Source organism: Sceloporus undulatus, chromosome 1, assembly GCF_019175285.1.
Source record: "Sceloporus undulatus isolate JIND9_A2432 ecotype Alabama chromosome 1, SceUnd_v1.1, whole genome shotgun sequence".
Lineage (NCBI taxonomy): Eukaryota > Metazoa > Chordata > Lepidosauria > Squamata > Phrynosomatidae > Sceloporus > Sceloporus undulatus.
This window is the reverse complement of record NC_056522.1, coordinates 149,907,820-149,922,489: the sequence shown is the minus strand read 5'-3', so window position 1 is coordinate 149,922,489 and position 14,670 is coordinate 149,907,820. Positions and strand designations below refer to the sequence as shown.

Genomic DNA, 14,670 nt, shown 5'->3' with positions numbered 1-14,670 from the left:
GTACTTTAAATAAAAACGAGCAAATCGAAACCTGTAATTTGCCTGTATTAATTTTTCCCTGTTAGGGAATTTGGGCATGAGCAACAATCAGCAAATGCAAAGTTGTAGTTTTGGTACATTGTGATTATATATGTATAAACAGCACAGCTGTAAAATAGAAATGTAGTTGCTGGCTGCAGAATGTCTTCTTGTGTCCACACCTGCACACTTTAAGAATGTGAGGCTCACATAAGTAGTAAAGAGATGAAAACAAATTGATTTTTTTAAAATGAGAAGACTTAGCAGCCTTGAGCATACACTGCTAAGGAAGTACTTGTAATTTATTTATCAACTGCCATAGGGCTGCGTAATATTTTACAGAACAAATAAAAAGACATAGCATCTTACATCTTCCAGAGACCATAATGTGCTAAAATAATGTTGTTTAAAAGGAGTTTGTTAGTATTAAATTAAATTTAGTTGGTGTTAAGAACCACAATTACCTCTTTGCCTTTCTGTATATTTAATGAAATGATTTATCTTTAGTGAGGTTTGTGGTTGCATGCCTTCAAGTCATTTCTGACTTATAGCGACCCTAAGGGGATCCTATCATGGGGTTTTCTGGGTTTGAGAGTCTGTAACTTGCCCAAGGTCACCCAGTGGGTTTCCATTGCTGAGTGGGAAATCAAACCCTGGTCTGCAGAGTTGTAGTCCAGCGCTCCAACCATGGCACCATGCTGGCTCTTTAATGAGGTTTACTGTTTTTTAATTTATTTTCCATTTAAAAAGTCAGTCAAATGCTAGTCTCTTACTAATAAGCAAGGAAGATATTGAGATTAAATGAAAAGTGTGAGTCATGAAATGTTTCTTAAAGTACCAGCTGTGTGGAATATTATGTGCTTCGTGCTCAAATTTAAACTTTTGTTTACCAGGACTGGGTAGTTGGAAATGTTCCATATACTTGATAATAATTTCAGCTTGTTGGGTCTATGGATCCTGATGAAGAGTTGTTGTTGTTGTTGTTATTGTTGTTGTTGTTAGATAGCTACAGTGTGTGTCTTATCTTTTGTGAAAATATAAGGTGGGATTAACTGACATCTAGATATTTCTAAATCCTCTGCTATGAAGATGAGAATACAGAGGAAGTATTACAGAAGTATTACATCTCAGGTGTCACAAGTTGCGGGTCCCCCCTTCCTTCTCCATCATCCATCATACATGAACCCCATGATACGGTCACCTTAGGGTTGCTGTATTTCAGAAATGACTTGAAGGCACACAACACACAGTGGCACATAACTCCCTCATTCTCTTTGCAATATTAACTTTTCAGAGCATGAGAAATCTGGGCTTCCTTCCCTCTACTCCTCCTTCCAGTGGGAAACAGGAGACAGAGAGACCCTTAAATCGTTGCCAGTGTCTCGGGGACAAACTCCCTGTTCCTAGTGAGAGAGTCATCTGGTTGAAGTCAACTTAAGTGAAAGGGATGGTAGTTGGGAGAATTTTAGATCTACTTAGAGGAGAGGGAATGCCCAATTAACCAGGGCCTTTAATTATCTCCAGAACCCGCATTTGATTAAGTAGCAACCCTATGTTCCCCCCGTACATTAGATAACATGTCAGAGGAATGGGCCATTATAAAAAAGATAGAATACAGTTGCAATATGAGAAGATACATATAAGGTGGAGATCAGATATATGAGGGCAGCTTAACATAATACAATGGGTCCTTTTGTTACACAGGGAATCCATGTATTCTCATGCCCCATTGCAAGCAAGGGGCGTGTACTCATGGTGCGGGGCAGCTATTTCTTTAATTGTTGCACGGCTTCAGCGTAGGCTCGAAGCCATGTATAGTAAGCCCGTGTATGGCGCAGGTGCACTGTATTACACCATAGTGACTATTTAGTGCATTTAAAACTTTTGAATTATTTGACCTTGACAGTCTTGTATCCTAGGTAATAGTGGTACTTCACATGGGCTTGTTTAATCTTAATAAGCAATGTATTTTGGAAGGCTTTAGTAAAAGCAGGGAGCAATATTTATCTGTGTTTGTTTCCAGTGTAGACCCTTATTCCTCCCACATCAGTCTTTCTTCCTGTTTCTTTGTTATTCTTCTACTTGCCAAACATTTTGTATCTCTTCTCTCTGTTTTTCCCCAGTGTGTGTGTGTGCATGTTAAGATTTTAATATATAGCAAAATGACAAAAACACCATCCCTTTTATTTCTTTGTTGTATAGGCTTCCATTTTTGCAATATGAAGTTTTATAATAGCTCTGCAGGTAGGATGCAGGGCGGGTTAGGTAGAACTTCACTTTCTCCCTAGGAAATGAATTTCTCCTTTAATACCACGACTAATATTAATGTCAAGTGAAATGTCTGATTCATTAGCTAGCATTAGCAATTTTCTAGCCTAGTTATATTGTCATTTAAGTGGAAATTGTTCTAGAATGATTTTCTTTTTTAAAAGATAAGATCAATTCACTAAATATGCTCAAGTAAAATTTGGGAGAAAGAGAAAAAACTCTGTAGAAATAATATTTATTAATATTAATAAATAATATTAAGCACATTACTATTTCATCCTGCCTACTGGCACCTTATACACACTGTGAGCTCATGATAGCCTATAAAATAATAATTTGAGTGCCTTATCAGTTTTTGCAGGGATCTGGAAAAAGTAATTTAATTGGCTAATGCAAGTGCTCCAGCTGAACTGTTAATATCTGAGTTCACTTTTTAATACCAGCTTTTTGATACAGTAGCTGCAGTTGCTGAATTGTTTAGTCACACAGTTCTGCTAATGTTTAAAACAAGAGGGGCAAAAATCACACATGCCCCAAATCACTACTGTCCTTTTCTGAGGGGAAAGGAAAACAGGTGAGTTGTCTCTCCTTGAAGCTGCCAAGGATGTATCCACATTACACCATCATAACACTATGACTCCACTTTAACTGTTATGACTGCACCCAGAGGAATCTGAGGGTTTGCAATCAGGATGACCAGATGTCCTAACTGCAAAGCAGGACAGGGTGCCGCAAAATGTAGGACATTCAAGAATAATGTAGGTCATTACGAAATAATAGCTAAAATATAAATATAAATTCATGCTTCTTGGCCATGCTCAAAATGGAATACATTTTGAAATTCTTCCTGGACAGAAGGTTGAAATGTAAGACATGTCCTGGAATAGGAGGACATCTGGTCACCCATTTGCAATTTGTTGGATCATTAGAGCTGTCTGGCTGAGCATTCTAAGTACATCACAAAATGCCAAATTCCAGGATTCCATAGGATGGATACGGAAGTTAAAGTAGTATCAAAGTGCTATCACTATGTAGTGCGAATGAGATCCTGTAATGTCTTCCCATTCCCTTCCACTGTTCTGTGTCTACTGAGTCTTCATTAGGGCTATTTTGAGAGAATTTCTCCTTTTAGGCCTTTTTTAAAAAAAGAATTTTTTTACTCCCACAATTTGCATTTCCTTAACTGATGATGTTCCCTCTCATCTGGTCAGTGTGGTTTTAGTGGCATTTTTGCAAGCATGCAAGATACAGATTTGAAATAGAGCCCAAGGTCTAATCTCCCATGGAGAATTAAATGCAGTGTGTCACCAATTAAATGCAGTGTGTCATGACTCAATGCTATGGAATTTTGGGATTTGTAGTTTTGTGGGATATTTAGCCTTCCCTGTCAGAGAGTTCTAGTGCCACAACATACTACAAGTTCCAGGATTCCATAGCATTGAGCCATGGCAGTTAAAATGGTATCAAACTGCATTTTTTCTGCAGCCCAGTTTAGAACCAAGATACTCCAGGGGACATATAGCTATGATGCTGCAGCTTCTCTCCATCTCATGATGAAGCTCTGATAGCTAAAGTGATGTCAAACTGCTTTAATTCTACAGTGTAGCTACACATTGAGAATGAGTAACAGAGTGAAGGTTGTGAAAGAGTGTTGATTTTAACCCTGTTCCACCTGATCCTAAGCCCAGTCTGTTTGTAGCAGCTGTGCTGTGTGAAAGACTGTTAGGCTAGTGATCTTCCCTTTTCTCTGAGTAGCACAAGATGAGGGAAGAAGCTTGCACCTCTTTTGTGTAACACTAAACTACAGGTTTACGTCTCATACAAATATACTCCATACAACATTAGCTCTGTACAGTAAAGATCTTCTATCTGACGTCTTAGAGCAACTGTTTGAAATCTTTAAATCTGTTTGTTTCTTTTAAGATCCTGCTTACAGCTTATTACAGACTGTCCGCCAGTTATTCAGGAGGAGTTGGATCTCATTCGTGCTCTGAGTTATCTTGAAGAATTTGGTGTGAAAATCTTGCCATTACAAGGTATGGTGTGCTAACTGTATGATATGCATGATATATTTTAGTAGCTTTTAAAAATGTCTTTCTTTGAGATCGCCTCAAGCTGGACAGCTTTCTTTATTGAAAGTCATTTGTTTCCTTCTTTTGTAATTCCATAATTGTATTTTAGACCTGCATATTTTAACATTGCAATTAGCTTGTAAATATGTCTGGTGTTACTATTGTTCTTAATAAACATGTTTGGAAAATTCTGATTTAAATTGGTTATACATTTTGGGTAAATAGTCAAACCACTAACTTTTCAGTAGTCCATTTTTAGTTCTCTTCAGCCTACATCAAAGAAAGTGACTTAATTCTGGCTTGGAGAATCTGTTATGAATAGTCAATTGTAGCAAAATGGGATCCAAGACAGGCATGAAGTCTGCCCTCATTTCAGCTCATGTAAAAGTTAGTTAGGCTAGGATACAAATGTTTGAAGGGTGAGTGAAAAGTATTAAGTCCTGGTGTTCATCCTTGGCTTTGTGAGTCACAGTTTGTGAAGCCAGGAAAGATAATCCAAGACGAGCACAAAAAGAAAAAAAAGTGTACCTGAACTTTCTGCAATGCAGAGAAGTATGAAACGGAGAGCTGAAGGTCTTTGGAGATGGCATAATTCTATATTGGTAGTTACAGCAAAAGAGGTGAGAGGTTTCATGAAAACATATATGTGCACACTCACACAACTTTCTCTTACTCTTATGGTCTTGGAAGCAACTGTGATTCTCTTCCTATTGCTGCTGTGTAGTGACTAAAATAGAAATAACAATGATAAAAGCTTCCTTCCCAGTAACCACTAGAGAAAGAGTGAGAAAGGGTACATCTTGCTCTGCCCACACTCTGCCCTGGCTTCAAGATGGTGCCATATGGTTACCCTGAACCTAAATGGAGCAGGAACCAATGTTTCCTGAATTCACTAGAATCTTCTAGACAGGAGTCTTTCCAGGAAAGTGGCTCCCAGCAGCTGCAGGATATATAAATTTTGTATTGTGATTCATGGGGCAAACATTTTGCCCCTTGTTTGTGTTCCTACCAATAACTGAAACTTCTCCTGACCACAGAACATATGAACAAGGTTTGAGTGTTTCCACTGACAGGCTTAAATACCTGAAAGGCACCAGATACCATATGATCTTGGAAGCTAAGCAAGATCAGCCCTGGTTAGCACTTGGATGGGAGGCCACCAACAAACACCAGCTGCTGTAGACACTGCTATTTCAGAGGCAGGAACAGGCAAAAACGCCTCTGAATATTACTTGCTTAAGAAAATCCTATGAAATTCATGGGGTTGCCATAAGTCAACAACTTGGAGACATGCACACATACTTGCTCAGAGACAGGAAAGTTTAAACCACTCTCCCCCCTCTCTGCATTTCCAAATGCTGCAAATAAGGTAACATTTGGCATGTTCAGAAGCAATTTGCATTGTCATTTAAAGAAGAAGAAGAAAGCAAAAAGTCCTATTGGCCTTACACTCCTGAAATCAAGCTGTCACCCAGGGAGAAAAAAGAACTTACATGAAAATGCATCCTATCAGAGAAAAGAACTGTGTGAAGAACATTGCTGAGTGTTGTTCTGTCAGGAAGTGTAAGCACCATGTGGATGATATCTGCAGTGCTATTTTTCAGTGTATTACTGTAAGTTTTCAGAAAAGGCTTATCTTTTTTATCCTGACAACACCCATGTGAAGCAGGTCTCCTTGTGAAGTGCCCTTGTGAACTAGTCTCAATTTTGTTTCTAGGGAGCAAACAGATGGACCTCTTCCTCCCACTTTTTCTCAAAATCTCAAAAGGCAAGATTAACTTGAAATAGTGAACATAAACCCAAGAAGCCCTCTTGTCACTCTTGTTTTTGTAGTAACAATTATGTTTTGTTTCATAAGATGGTTTTATTACTGTTTGAAGGTGCTCCCAGAATTTGGGCTTGTGTTAACTTAATTTTATTGATCCTTTTTATTCCCATGGTTTAGTGCCCAATAAAACTCTATTTTTATTTTTAAAATCATAATGGCCTTATGAATGGCACTTAAAAAAACTAAGTGCAATCTTGCATTTAGTTCTTATGACTTTCTCGTCTGCACTCTTAATGGATTTGTGCAGCTAGCACCTGGATGAATAATACACATTTTTTTAAAAAAAATGCAATTATGAGTTTTTCAAGACTTCAGAGCTTTTGAAGACTACCTTCTAAGGATCGTTGAATAACTTCAAGAATACAGATGTCAAGAGCAACATTCTAGTTCCATAGGCTAAGTATTGTGTGCCTATTGGTTTTTAAGGAAATTTTTCTGATGCTAAAGGTTAAATCCTCAACCTTTTCTTCTATCAATTTGTTTTAAGGATTTAATTCTGCTTTCAGATGTCTGAAATATACTTAAATCATGATTTTTTTCTTATGAGTTAAATGCATTTATTTGACCTATGTTGAGTTGATATTACTCATCCATTCTCAGTAAAAGAATCCATAAAGCCAAATTGTATTGCTCTTCACAACAGAAGTATCCTAACTGAGTTAATGGAACTTTCATAAGTATTGACATATCAAGTTCCCATTAATTCAATGGGTCTACTCTAGTTAGGAGTAGCAGTTGGATTTGGTCCCAAGTGTTTGCAGATGCAGCTTGTGTGTGCACCTGTACTTACCTCAATCAAAAATGCATTGTCTTTAGTGACTTTATTCCTTAGTGTAATGCGTTTTCTCACCAGTTCGTCTGTGCTCTGATCGACTCAGCCTTATCAAGGAATGCCTCTTGCAGCTGCCAACAAACTACAAGCAATCTGCCAAGCTCTTGGGACTTGCAAATTTGCTGAAGGTTGCAGGTAAAATAAAATTGTGATGAAAGATACCCATGTTTTATATTAAGTGTTTCACTTTGGGATTCATTCAAGGACTTATTCAAAGATTCTAAGTTGTCTTTAGAGAAACTTGACATACCATTATATATTGCACCATTACCACTTTCTGTTTAACATAAAATGCAAATAGATTTTATTTGGATTTCATACTGAGTCTTTCTGTCATCACCAAAACGTACACTTACTGCTTGATGCCACTTGTTAGCATTAAGCCTCAATAAATCTCTTTTATGGCAAATAAGAAATAACAGGTATCATTTTGGGCAAATGGAATCCTGTTTGAATCACCATCTTAAAATAAGATTTATGTGTAATTCTTCCTTGAAACCATTCTGCTGTGTTAATCACAGCTTGGAAGTAAGAGGTTAAAAGTAATGATGTTGCTCATAACATGTCACGTCCTTGAAGTTTGTTTCTGGTAGCCAAACAACCCATGAATTCTGGAAGGCTTTTTACAGAAGATATGTGTAGAGCTGGGGATTTGATTTTGAAAAAAGGAAGATTACAGCATCAATAATGGAGATAGAAGGGCTGCAAAGAATTTAAAAGTAAAGCAAAATCATGCTTTGGATAACATGGAAATTATGCACTAAATTAATCATGAACAACAAGCATTGTCAACAAATTCTCAAAGTAACGACAGATGGTTAATGTTTCATCTGTTACTAGTAATGTTGCTAAGCTCTTCTAGTAGTGAGATGGTTTGAAGCAGGATCAAATTCAGTACTGTGTTTTATTTTTTTCTACCTGTCAACTGCCTCGTCATACTTGACTTTTTGGAAATATGGGTGTGTGCCTCTTGTACGTTATTTTACTTTTACATGGTAACCAATATGAACTTTAAAGTGGCATTGTTATGAAATAATAGTGTCCTTACTGTGCCATCATACAAGGCCTTCCTCCTAGTGATCCCACCAAATGAAGTTACTGTGGTGACTCCTAAAAGAGAGGACTTTGTCAGTGATGGTGCCCTGTTTGTGGGATGCCTTCAGGCTCTCCTATTGTCTATATGTTGCCCTTTTCTGCATGAAGTGAAGATAATTTTATTCTCAGTATTTTTTAGGAGTTCTTTGTAGTACTTTTAGATTTTTGTACTTTCAGTCTGTTGTTGGTATTTTCCCTTTTGTTTTTGCCGTTTTCTCATGGTTTTGTTATATGCTGTTTTTATCCCCATTTTCTTGTTTTGTATTTTATATTTTTAATTTACCTGCCCCTAGAATAACTGCTCTGACATTTGGAATAAAACTCAGAGTAAAGTCTCCACCCCACTGACCTGGAAGGCACTAGCTACCATTGCAAGGATATGGTTATAGCTGTCTACATGCGCTGAGCATACCCTGTCAGATATCCGACCACTGAGATAGATCCCAAGGAGTCAAAATAATCCTAACATATTTTAGACACAGAGGCCTCATTTAAATGTGATGCTAGGCAAAGTGAAATTGCATAGAAATTTATTGTACATGGAAATTATGCAGATTTCTATACACAGTAAAAATACATACATAAGAATAAAACTGTGTTAAAAACAGAGTCAGTATGGTGTAGTGCTTTGAGCATTGGACTGTGACTCTGAAGACCAGGGTTTGAATTCCAGCTCAGCCATGTAAACCCACTGAGTGACTCTGGGCTAATCACACACTCTTGGCCTCAGAGGACGGAAGTGGCAAAACCCCTCTGAAGAAACTTGCCAAGGAAACCGTATGATAGGTTCACCTTAGGGTTACCATAAATTGGAAACGAGATGAAGGCACACACACTCACACACCACTAAAAAGACCCAGCATGGTGTGGTAGTTTGAACATTAATATATGACTATGGAAATCAGGGTTTTAATTCTTGTTCAGCAATGGAAAACCATTGGGTGATGTACACCATGCAGAGCACTCTGGTTACACGGCAGCCTGGACGTGTAAGTAATAATAAAATGTAGGTCCCAGCCCTTAGTAGCTTGTGATTAAAGGTATTCTATACCATGACAAATAAACAATTCTGAGTTACAGCCACATGGATTATAACCACTTGGATTACAGCCACTTGAACAGCAAAAACATGAGATAGCTTGGTACAGTTGGAAATGAAAGAATATTGTGAATGCTTCGGCAAGTATATGGATAAAAATTAGCCTGTAGCCTTATATTTGGAGATGAAAAACTTAGCTCTATATGTACCTGTAACCAGATTTATAGGTTTGATATTTTGTGGGAAAGGTTTGCATCTTACGACACAAGCTTTTTATTATATGCTAGTAAATTCATTGCAGTTTTGCAGTTTTGTTGAATAACTTGATGCAAATGTCAACCCAATATGCAGCTGCTGTAAAAAAAGGCAGATTTTTGTGTTGAACATAATTAGGAAAGGAATGGAAAATAAAACAGCCAATTTCTTGCTGCCCTTATACAAATATGTTCCTGTATCACTCTTGAAATACTGTCTCCTGTTCCAGTCACTTCACCTTAAAAACAATATTATATAGCTGGGAAAGGTACAGGAAAGGTCAACCAAAATTACCAGGGAACTTTTTGTCATTTTGGGGGGGGGGGGGGGGGAGAATGAGTAGGGGTTAAATGATAAAGTGTTCTACAATTATGCAAAGTAGGTGAATGTGAATAATGAGTTTTTCACCCTCTCTCATAATACTGGAGCAAGTGTGGGCAAATGTGGTAGGTTCCAGCTCCCTTTTGCATCTCCCTTTTGCATCTCTCCAATCACCCCGACAATAAAATAACAATAATAAATGAGCAAATCTGGCAACAGTGCAGTTGCTTTCCAAAATGTGATGGCAAGTCATGGGTATAATATAGTGTTCTGCTGCTGCTTCTGCTGTCAAACAAAGGACGAAGGAATACAATCAGTATGCCCACTGTGTTGTTCACCACCTCAGAGACAGTAAAGGTGGGTATGTTGACAGCCAAAGGCCTGCACTGCTCCCTGTGTCCTACCCTGGGACCCATCTGGTTCCTGAATACTTCTGGGTGTTCGTAGCAGACACTGTCGAAGAACAAGGGTGGCTAGGAACATTGTCTGCCTTGTAGTGTAAGTGTAGCGTAAGGGGGGGGGTCTGGAACAGATCCCCTGTGTAAGGGAAGGGCAGACTGTATAAGCACAAACAATTATGCCTGCTAGAATTTTTTTAAGTTCTTTGGCATTGTTTTCTTTTGCTGTATATAACAAAGCTAATCCTTTGTTATATGCCCCTAGGTTTTATTCTCTAATTATCCATGGGTCATATGAAATTCCATAACATACAAAGACATAATGAAGCTTGAGAGAGACTGAGAGTCTGTGAAATGGCAGGAGGCATGGATTCCCACCATTTCATGGATGCTCACTTCTTTCTCTAGCCTCACAAATACTGTACAGGTGCATAGTATGCTACTTGTGTTGTAGCTCAAAATGTTTTGGATTTCAAGGGATACTCACCTGACACAAGATGTAGTGAAAGTTACCACTATGAATGGATTTAAAGGGTTCAACAAAATTATGGAATATAAGGGACATGAGGCTCTATGTTGTCTGCAGGATGAGGGGCAGTATATCAGTTGCACAAAAACAATAGTGGGAGGATGCTCATTTACTACTTGTGGATCTTCTGTACACATTTGATTTGTAACTACGTAAACAGAAATGCTAGATTAGATAGGGCTTTTCTTATGTAGACCTGAATAAGCCATTTTCAGAGAGCAAGTATGTATATCCCTCTGATAAGACTTCCTGCAAGTACTTTTATTGGTTACTCCTTGTGACCCCCTCAAAATTGCCCCCAAAAGGAAACAAGTAGCTGTAGCATTGGTTGATTAAAAAAAAAAACTCCTTCTGTGTCCTACTTTTTCAAGTACTTCAGTAGAAATAAAACTTCCATTGAAGTCTCCACTTCCAATAAAATAAGGATGTTGTGCAAGCCTGTGTTTTAAGAGTCATCTCAAGCATGCTCGGTATATTGGAAGAACTGAAACAGTTTTTATTTATTTGTTTGGAGTCCTTTTTTAATTTTTTGTTATCATGCCATAAATAATGGTTTTATCGCTAATTGGTCTAATTTTGCCTTCAAACTTAACATTTCTATTGAATCAATGGTGCTGTTGGCTTCCTTATATAAATAGGAACAACTACATTTCTTAATTTTAAAGTTGTGCTCAGCAGTGAATTAACCTGTTCACTTGCAATCCTCAGATCTGTTTCTTACCCAAATTCATCTTCACAGACTAGACATCTCACTGAGAAACAGCTATAAACACTTTTATAATATCTCCTTATCTGACTGCTTGACATATCTTTCTACTCCACACAGAAGATACATGAAGTTATAATAAAATGTTTATTCCAGCATTCAGCAAGTTTTAGGCAACTATAAGAAGTCTATATTGTTTCCCCCCCCCCTCTTCCTTGAATTATATAGGGCCCCCTTCCCATCCAGGGGGGGGGGGGGGAGAACTGCACCCCAAACTGCATGTGAGAAAAAAACTTACATGTTCAAACCCCATTATAATTAATGGGTGCCAATGTGTGTTTGTTGCTGCTGTGTGCCTTCAAGTGATTTCTGACTTATGGTGACCCTAATGTGAACCTATCACAAGGCTTTCTTGGTAAGATTCTTCAGAGGGGGTTTGTGATTGCCATCCTCTAAGGCTGAGATAGTGGGACTTGACCTAGTCACCCAGTATACTTATTGCCATTAACAATAATGAGGCAGGGCAGTCCATGGACACTCAAGTTCACAGAGCGCTAGCCTGCCGATATAGCGTGCCCACTGTACTATGCAGTATAAGGTTTACCCATAAGACTAAAGTATGGAACAGCTTGTGGAAAGTTAGGTGTCTCTTAAAGTCTGTTTTCAGTGGGTTGTTTGGAATTATTTTTGAATTATACTGTGTGTCTATCCAGAAGGTAATAATAGATTCAGGGTTTTTTCTGTTCAATAAAAGTGATTATAAATATAACTTATTAAAATTCAGTGGAAAACATTTGAAAACAGCAGAGATGCCAACATTTTCCCCTCTTCTCTGCTTCGCAGTTAGAACTACTACTTGGACAACTTTTAGAGGGTTTCCTCTAAAAAAAATTCTGACTTTGAATATTTGCATACATATAATGAGATCTTGGAGATGAGACCCAAGTCTAAATGTGAAATTCATTTCTGTTCCATATACACTTTATATACATATTGTTGTGTTCCTTCAAGTCGTTTCCCATTTATGGCAACCTTAAGGCAAATGGGATTTTCTGGGGCTGGGATTGTGTGACTTGTTCAAGATCACACACTGGGTTTCCATGGCTGAGTAGGGAACTGAACCCTGATCTCCAGAGTTGTAGTCAACATTCAAACAACTACACCATGCTGGTTCCCTTATACACATAGCTTGAAGGTAATTTTATGCATAATATCTTAAATAATTTTGCACATGAAACAAAGTTTGTGTACACTGAAACATAAGAAAAGAAAGGTGTCATTATCTCAGCCACCCATGTGGACAATTATGGATTTTGCAATATTTTGGATTTTGGAATTCCAAATAAGGGGATACTCAACATGTAATAAAATGTGGTATGTTGTGAAGAAGCAAAAGAAACAGGAGATACAACAAAGCAACTCCCAGCAGCAGGAGAATAAGTCAAACCACCATTTCCCTGATGGCCAGGACAGAAGGGGCCAACTGGGTTTTCCAAAGGAAAGAGCCTAATAATCATAATCTTCTACCATTCAGTATCTTGAATTTTTCCTGAAATTAGGCTTGGAAATAGTCTGGGAACCAATACAATTTACATGACACTTCAGTCCTAATACTTCATTAAGCCAATATTGACTTCATAAAACCAACATTGGGTACTGTTTAACTCCCTGATCAAGGAAAATATGAGGCAGACAAATCTGAGATATAGCATTTCAGTGGCACTTTGTTGTTGTTGTATGCCTTCAAGTCTTTTCTGACTTACGACGACTCTAAGGCGAACCTGTCATGGGGCTTTCTTGACAAGATTTGCTCAGAGGAGGTTTGCAGTTGCCTTACCCTAAGGCTGAGAGCATGTGACTTGCCTAAGATCCCCAGTGGGTTTCATGGCCAAGTGGAGAATCAAACCTAGTCTCTAGAGCTGTAGTCTATCACTCAAACCGCTATACCACCTTGACTCTCTCAGTGCCATTGCCTTCCCCTGAGGCTGAGAGCATGTGAATTGTCCAAGATCACCTAGTGGGTTTCATGACCAGGCTGGGAATCAAACACTGGTCTCCAGAGTCGTAGTCCATCACTCAAATCACTACACTATAGCAGTAGCAGTAACAAGTACATTTTTATAGCACATATCAGTGCACTTAAACACTCCCTAAGCAGTTTACAAATTGTAAGCTAATTGCCCCCAACAATCTGGGTACTCATTTTAGTGACCTTGGAAAGATGCAAGCCTGAGTCAAGCTTGAGCCCTTTTGCTGGTATTGAACTTGCAAACTTATGGTTTGTGAGTGAGTGGCTGCAGTACAGGCATTTAACCACTGCGCCACCAGGGCTCCTATTCCAGCTCTCTCTCTCTCAGTGGTACTTTACTTACACCCATACTCTCCCTGATCAAGGAACAGGTGAAATGGACCAAGCTCACCACAGTATTACCTAGAGCTTCGACAGAGGAAGTGTGGCCCTGTTGGTGCTCTTGGACCTCTCGGTGGTCATCAATACCATCGACAATGGTATCCTTCTGGAGCACCTGTGGGAATTAGGAATTGGAGGCACTGCTCTGCAGTGGTTCCGGTCCTATCTCTCGGGCGACAGTTGTTTGGCCAAGAGGGAACTCAAATCGGTCATCCCTCAGGGCGCAATACTGTCGCCAATGCTATTCAATATTTACATGAAGCCGCTGGGTGAGATCATCCAGAGACATGGGGTGGGGTGTTATCAGTATGCTGATGAACCCAAATGAGTTCATAATGAGAAGGCACACTAATTTATCTTTGCTTGATTGTATGCCCGAACTAGGATGCAAATAATTCAAAAAGTGTGTCTCTCTCTGTGTGTACACTTTTGTGGCCTTTTGAGGATAGCAGAGACCAATATTCCACTCTCATAAAATGAAGAAAAAATAATGGTGATCTTACAGTTTATATTTTAATTGGTAAATACGTATTGTACAGACACCATTAAGTTTTATTCAAGGCAGCAGTTGCACAGTATAGTTAAAGCTTTGTCAGCATGTCCGTTAGCTGTCATGCACTACCATGCTTTGTTAAATGATTTAGGTAGTTGTACTCTTGAAAGCTACTTACATGCACTATAAAAGAAACAGTTTAATATTGGTCAGAGGAGGGATTCTTTTAGGGTCTCCCCAGCTTGTTTCCAAACAAAGCTAAAGAGATAACCTAAACACCAAAGAAAGGCTGGTCTTAAGGAGATCTTTCTGCTTAATGGGCACACTTTTTAAATGTGAAGAACATACTACTGTATCATTTTTGTCTCTCTATAGACAGTTTAATGCTCTTTTAAATATAGATTTG

At 38.5% G+C, this 14,670-nt stretch overlaps 1 protein-coding gene across 1 annotated transcript in view; it reads left to right on the top strand.

The window, feature by feature from the left end:
- NBAS (NBAS subunit of NRZ tethering complex) overlaps positions 1-14,670 on the top strand; it is a 254,362-nt gene that overhangs the window by 144,906 nt on the left and 94,786 nt on the right. Inside the window, 2 exon segments of the mRNA XM_042464384.1 lie at positions 4,210-4,322; positions 7,040-7,153. Coding sequence (XP_042320318.1) covers positions 4,210-4,322; positions 7,040-7,153 — 227 coding nt within the window.